General features: G+C 53.3%; 2 protein-coding genes across 2 annotated transcripts; both read right to left on the bottom strand.

Annotated features, from left to right (window-relative positions):
- Positions 1-403: 403 nt before the first annotated feature.
- Positions 404-924, bottom strand: H257_13177 (hypothetical protein; the record flags this gene model as incomplete). Its single annotated transcript, XM_009840645.1, has 3 exons — positions 404-583; positions 654-761; positions 814-924. The coding sequence occupies 3 exons, from the start codon at positions 922-924 to the stop codon at positions 404-406; spliced, it is 399 nt and encodes a 132-aa protein (XP_009838947.1).
- Positions 925-4,639: 3,715 nt separating this feature from the next.
- On the bottom strand, positions 4,640-5,059 carry H257_13176 (hypothetical protein; the record flags this gene model as incomplete). Its single annotated transcript, XM_009840644.1, has 1 exon — positions 4,640-5,059. One exon carries the CDS (start codon positions 5,057-5,059, stop codon positions 4,640-4,642), a length of 420 nt encoding a protein of 139 aa, XP_009838946.1.
- Between the last annotated feature and the right edge of the window lie 1,615 nt (positions 5,060-6,674).

Here is a 6,674-nt window from a genome sequence, read left to right as displayed (position 1 = left end):
CGTCGAATATACTTTTGCGTCGACGGATTGTGGGGAAACAACAATTGTTCCTTTCGGACGGTTTTTGCTGTTCCGTTTGGCTGGAACAGATTCCACAAAAGGCCAAACTCCAATTTTCCCGTCGAACATTTGCTTCCGGTGAAAGTCATAACGCGGGCGGGGCCACGGCCGCCAAAAACATCACTTTAGTAATGAAGTGTTTAGATTTGCAGAACCGGGCTGCCAGTTCCTCGTCCTCGTAGACAAAGTATTTTCGTTTTACCTTCGTCAAATAGAACCATTTTTCGTCGATATGAACATTATCGTACATATTTTCAAAAAATAGCTTCCATTCGACGAAGGTAAAAGAAAAGACAATGCGTACCGTAGTCGGGCTTGAATGTTGTCGGGTGTCAGGAACGGCTTAATGTAACTTGATCGTGCCTTCAAACGTCCAGTCTCTTGCATATAGCGTCCAATCGTGCGATGAGGGATACCAGACTTGAACGCCAGTGCCCGCATCGTTTGCCGCGATTCTTGGGGGCTTGGCGGATTGCGGCTTCAATCTCGTCCGCAGAACGCGTTCTTTTGCGACCAGAGTTTCCTAAATCAGTACAACCTTAAAACTTGATACTTCTCAAAGATAATAGAATATAGAATCATGGAGGCTTTACCTGCAATTTTTGACGCGATATCGGCAACACCCCTGCCATTGCGTGAGGATGCACGGCCACGGCTCCAGATACGGGAGATGGTCCGCGAATCACACTGAAACTGTTGTGCTACATATAGCATGGTGCCACGGGGTAGTTGGCCTTGAACGCATATCTCCACGAGCAGCTCGTAGATGCGATGACGTTGCGCGAGGGTCAAGTGCTTCTTCCCACGGACACGAGGTACGACTGTAGAAGCGACTTTGGGGGACATGTTGGTTTGCTGGGGCATTGCTTGGACGATAGTAAACGATGGACAGTGATTGATTGATATCAAATTGAAAACTATTGACGTAGAGGGTCAGCTCGACTGCGGACTCAGTGACGTGCCAAGTTTGGCGCTCAATAACTCTGGAACCAAGAGGGTCCAGAACGATCGCAAATAACCCAATCAAAGCAGAGTTCTTGCGCTTTTGAATGCACCTATCAGCACCAATTAAATCGTACTTTTAGAAAAATTCCGCCAATGAGAACATGGAGGCGACAACTATTATGCGCCAGAGTAGTATTAATTTTTTAGATTGACAAAACTTATTGTTTCGTACGTCAATTTTGAAACATCAATACACCATTGGTTAGGTATACACCATTGGTTAGGTCTTGGCGCACTCTTTGCGTTGAGCCATCAAAGTGGTAATTTAATACGCCGGAATGTAAACCCTCCTCAGACTCATGCAATTAATTTGGGACGCCCAGGGACGAACGATGGTTCGTCGCTGGTGGTGTACATCGTATACCACGGCGTGTCTTCCTGGTTCTTCACAAGGGCAACAGTGCGTAAGTTCGGCTGCTGTAGCAGCCCGTGTATTCGAAGTGCAAATTCTACGACGTTTTCGGCGACATCGGGCCCAGCATGCTGCAAAGACCGCTAGCAGAGCTAGGTGCATGGTGGACAACCAATGCAGTATGGTCCAATCAGACGTGAATAGGAATAGAATTTGGTCTGTGTTTTGGTTGCAGTATCTGTGTTTTGGTTGCAGTATCTGTGTTTTGGTTGCAGTATCTGTGTTTTGGTTGCAGTTCGGTACCAAATCAAATCGCAAACGCGTTTCGGGAAGGAAGGAATTTACGGCTACGTGTAGCTCTATCTGGCTAACTAGTCTACAGATTTTCTATATTTGCCTTTGACGAGTTCGCATCCGTGAAACAAGTTCGGTGTCCGTTCGGGATGGGGCCAGCTGTGGGCAGTGTTGGAGGATGAGGCGGGTGAGGTTGCGCCATTTCGTTTTGTGGAGGGCAAGTAGGCGCAGGTGGTGGTTGTCTTGAGAGTTAAGTACGCGCAGAAAGTGGTTCATCCCCGGAGGTCGTCGTCTAGGATGGTCGGTAGGTGATGAGATAGTATCCAGGCCATTTGGCGGTGGGTTGGGGGTGGAAGGAGTTCACCATGTGGATGTTTGCGGAGAAGTCATGCGACCGGCGGAATATGTGTCCGAAGAGGCGCCAGTGGGCATGCAAGTGGGTGAACCGGAGGGGTTCACAGTCACAGCGCGTGTACAGCGCGGGGTTGGAGATCCTGTTGGGGTGGAAGAGTCGAATGATGCAACGAAGTTGGCGGTGATGGAAGGCCTCGAGGCGAAGCAGTTGGGCATTGGTGAGTGCCCAGGTGCCTTAGTTGTATGTGAGTATGGGGATTACGTAGCATTTGTAGATACGGAGGCGTGTGGCTTCGGCGACGTGGGCGTCACGGAACCAGAGACGGTGCATGCCGTGGAAGCCAGCCCGGGCGAGGATGTAGCAGCGTTGGAGCTCAGCGGAGTCGTCGAGGTAAGTGCTGAGTTTCTTGCACGTTCTCCAGGTGGTCGTGTCGGTTTGGTCGGTTGGGCCGATGGGCTTGCGTTGGACGAGGGTGTGTTCAGTCTTGCCGAGGTTCATTTGCAGCGCCACGGGGTAAGGATCGCATGGGCCGAGATAGCGTCCATTTCGTCAGTGCTGGTGCACACAGGAAGTCGGTGTCGTCAGCATAGGCGATAGTGCGGCTGAGGAGGCAACCTCAATGTAGACTACGAAGAGGACGGGTGAGAGGGAGTCCCGTTGGGGAACGCCGGTATTGGTGGGGAAAGGTGCGCGGTTCAACTGTTGGCTGCGGAGGGACAGGGTGGTCGAGGCCAGGAGGAGGCGGGTGAGACGGAGCTCGTTGTTGTCGAGCAAGGTCTCGAGAACGGTAATCAGTTTGGCACTGTCGACGGTGTCAAAGGCGCCGGAGAGGTCGATCCCGAGGACGTAGTGATTATCCTTGTACTTGTTGGCACGCGCCACGAGCCATTTGTAAGTCCAGACGGCGTCGGCAGTGCTGCGGGAGGGGCGGAAGCCACTTTGGTAGGGGTCGAGGAAAGCTTCGACTTTGGCAGAGATGCGGTGGAGGGTGATGAGGGAGATGGCCTTGCGGATGCTGATGAGGAGGACGATGAGGCGGAGGGACGAGCAGGCGCCAGGGGCTTTGTTCGCCTTGGAGAGGTAGGTCAGGGTGCCGGCCGCAAGGGAGAGGGGCTGGCCAGTGGAGAAGCTCGCATTCAGGAGGCGTGCGGAAGGGAAGGCCAGGAGGAAGCGTCCATGCTTCAGGATTTCGCCTGGGACGTCATCCGGGCCGTAAGCGCGTTCGTTGCGGAGGCGGCTGAGGGCGCATTCGTCCTCAAGCGGGATATGGGGGCGGTGAGAGGGCGAGGGGTCGTGCAGGGGGTGAGTTCGCGGTGCGGATCGTTGAAGAGGGCTTCAAAGTGGGCTTGGACGCAAAGGTGGGAAGTGTTCGGGTTTAGAATGTATGGCCGTGGGTGTTGGTGACGGTAATTCGGGGAGTTGCTCGGTGGAGGAGGGAGCGCACGGAAGAAAACATGCGTGCGTGGGTGCTGTGTTATTCCATTTCGAAGGCGATGCGGTCCAGGCGTTCGTTGGCGAGGGTGCGGCAACGGTCGCGGATGGCGTGAAGGAGGGGGTCTTGATGTCGGCGATGTCGATGGGGGGAGGCGGCTCTCGTGTTGGAGGCGCATGCGGATCCGGCGTTGTTCGGCGGACAGGGGGTGCAGGATCGCGTCGTCGGGGCGATGTTTTGGCGGCTTGGAGCGTGAGGTCCAAGCGTGCTTGAAGTTTTGTGGGGGGTAGCACGTGAGTGGTGAGAAGGTGGAATAGTCTTTGTTTATAGGAGATTTGAGTTGTGGGGTCAGCCAAGGAGGAGAAGTCGGGGATCTGTGGGAGGCGGAAGTTCCGGTGCGATCGGGAGTCAATAACGGTGACGTGGAAGTCGGCGGTGACCTGTTTGTGGTCGGAGGGTGTGAGCACGCCACCCCAGGATTGGGCGTTGGTGCAGTAGCGGCAATCGTCTGGAGCCCAAGGATGCAATCGATTTGGTTAAGCAGGCGGTGCGTGTCGCGTGGTTGGCACCAGGTGGTCAGGTGGGTGGCGCGCATTTGGAATAGGGTGTTGAAGGCCACGAGCTTGAGCTCATCGCAGGCGTTGGCGAGTAGGTGGGCGGTAAGGGTGCCTCGGGTCCATCGCCCCATGAAGTTGTCGTGGGAGGTGTTAAGGCCAAGTTTGGCGATGATGTCGCCGCATAGGATAATGGTGTCCCTGGAAGGGAGGGAACAGTAGGCGGAGCGGAGTAAGTCGCAGAAGTCGTGTGATTCAGATGGTGGGCAGTCCATGTGGGCGTTGGCTGTGATGACGTTGAGGCGTTGGTGACGGAGAGATTCACTTGGACGATGGCGATTCGATCAGTATGGGTCGAGTAGGACTGGGGGCCGCTGCGAAGGTTGGATGCGATGACGAAACTCACTCCATGTTATAGTTTAGAGGGGAGTAAGGGCATCAGATAACCGTTGATTTCGGTCTGCTGTTGGTGGGTCATGAGTGTTTCCTGGAGTCCTAGAATATCCACGTTACACCGGTCGATGTCTGAGGCGATTTCGGGAAGGAAGGAGTTTACGGTTACGCTTAGCTCTATCTGGCTAACTAGTCTAGAGACTGGCTATATTTGCCTTTGACGAGTTCGCATACGTGGAACAAGTTCGGTGTCCGTTCGGGATGGTGCCAGCTGTGGGCAGAGTTCGAGGATGAGGCGGGAAGGCGGTGCGGAATGAGTCGTAGAAGTCGTGTGCTTCATATCGTGGGTGGTCCATGTGGGGGGCGTAGGCGGTGATAACGTTGAGGCGTTGGTGACGGGAGAGGTTGACTTGGGGGATGGCGATGCGATAGGTGTGTGCCCAGTAGGACTCGAGGCGGCTGTGAAGGTTGGGAGGGAGGGAGCGGGAGTTGAAGGAGCCGATGCGGAGCGAATGGATGCTTTGGCTGGGCACTGGGTCCACTGAATGGACGTAGAACTTGTTTACTGTTGACTTGCGAGCGGCCGAGGCCACGCGCGTAAGGCGCGGTGACATTCTGTCAGCCGTTCCCCCGACCAGAAAAGGCGATTATGACGATATCTCTTTCATTTTAAATCCGCATTCGTCCGGCAAATATCCGTCATATGAAGCTCTATCGATTGCGAGTAATTTGAGGACTGGAAGCCAAGTTACGGCAGAAATACGGTCGATATGCTGCTTGGGGCGGCGAAAGCCATCCCAACCACGAAGCTCGTGTTAGGCCTTAGGTATGGCGTTTAGGAAGCTACAACGAACCTGCTCAGGCGTGATCTTTTCCCATGTCAGAATCGCTCTCTTGATCATGGTGATGCGCTTCACGTGAGCTGCTGGTGACATCCAGTCTTCAGTATTGTCGTCGTCAGCACTGGCCATGCCTTCTGCTATCCACAGGTCCCGAAGATGGCGCTTGAATGGTGCCATAACGGAGACATCCAACGGTTCGTATTGCGACGTTGCGTTGGGCAAAAGTGGGCAAACGTCGAACCCCACCAAGTTGGCAGTGGACACTCTTTGTTCGCTGACGTGTGCGTCAAAATTGTCGAGAACAAGGACCGACTTCGATGTCACCCGATCGGCAAGCACAAACCAAAGGTACTGCTCCCAAACAGTTGCGTCCATCCATGCTTTCTTCTCCATGGCGAATACGTACAGTAGTAGCCGCTTGGATACGTTGGGACTTCGTAGGTATCAATTCGTCCTCCCGCGCTTAGCCCTTGATCACAAAGAGTATTGGTAGCTTAACCATCTCGGCGAACAGTAAGGACGGCCATCATGTGGTAAGGGGGCTGTTCACCCTTCGAGAGCTTCCCCCTCGTCGTGATGTATCGTGGCGGCATGTCGTACTTAGTGCCATTCTCATCAACGTTGTAGAAGCAGTCGTCAGGAACGTCGCCGAATTGCTCGTGAAATTGACTTTCCAATGCAGCACGTGTGCTTTCAAGGTCGGTGATAACTTGTTTGGGTGTAGCCGTGTCCCCCATAAAAATCTTGTAGGAGTTTCAGCGAAGTGTCGTATCCGCAGCCGTCCTTCTGTCGCGCGATGTACTGCTGTAACCACGACTGCTGGTGTCGTTTCTGGTATCTGGTAGTTCACCATATGACTGCAAGTCAACGATTGATCTTGGTGACGCCGACTATCCATAAATGCCAACAGTTGGCGTCACCTGAATGCCAACAGGTCCTCCGGTTGCGGTATGATGGTGGGTCGACCAGCTCCAAGTAAGTTTGACGACTTCTTGTTTTCCCTTGAATGCGAGCAGTTTGTCTGTGTAATGATGGCAAGGTTGCCGACCAAGAATACAGCTTGTCGCATCGTTACAACCGGGGGAGAATGTAATGATGGCAAGGTTGCCGACCAAGTATACAGCTTGTCGCATCGTTAAGAGAACGATGGCAAGACTGTCGAACAAGCTAAAGATTGTCGCACCATTAGCGGGCAAGGCCGTTGAAGAAGCCGTAGAGAAAGAACATTTACTTTATGTAGTTTAGTATAGTATACATTTTCGTAGTTAGTAGTTTAAGACGACAATCTAATCACTTTCCAATTTACTCTGTGAAGCTCGCTACCGTTACATTTGGTAGCACTTCCTGGTTCAGTTCGGCAGCAAGGACTTACACTGAGGGGCATAGC

The sequence above is a fragment of the Aphanomyces astaci genome (assembly GCF_000520075.1).
Source record: "Aphanomyces astaci strain APO3 unplaced genomic scaffold supercont1.46, whole genome shotgun sequence".
Classification (NCBI taxonomy): domain Eukaryota; phylum Oomycota; class Saprolegniomycetes; order Saprolegniales; family Verrucalvaceae; genus Aphanomyces; species Aphanomyces astaci.
The sequence above is the reverse complement of the archived record's forward strand: the minus strand, read 5'-3'. Positions and strand labels throughout refer to the sequence as shown.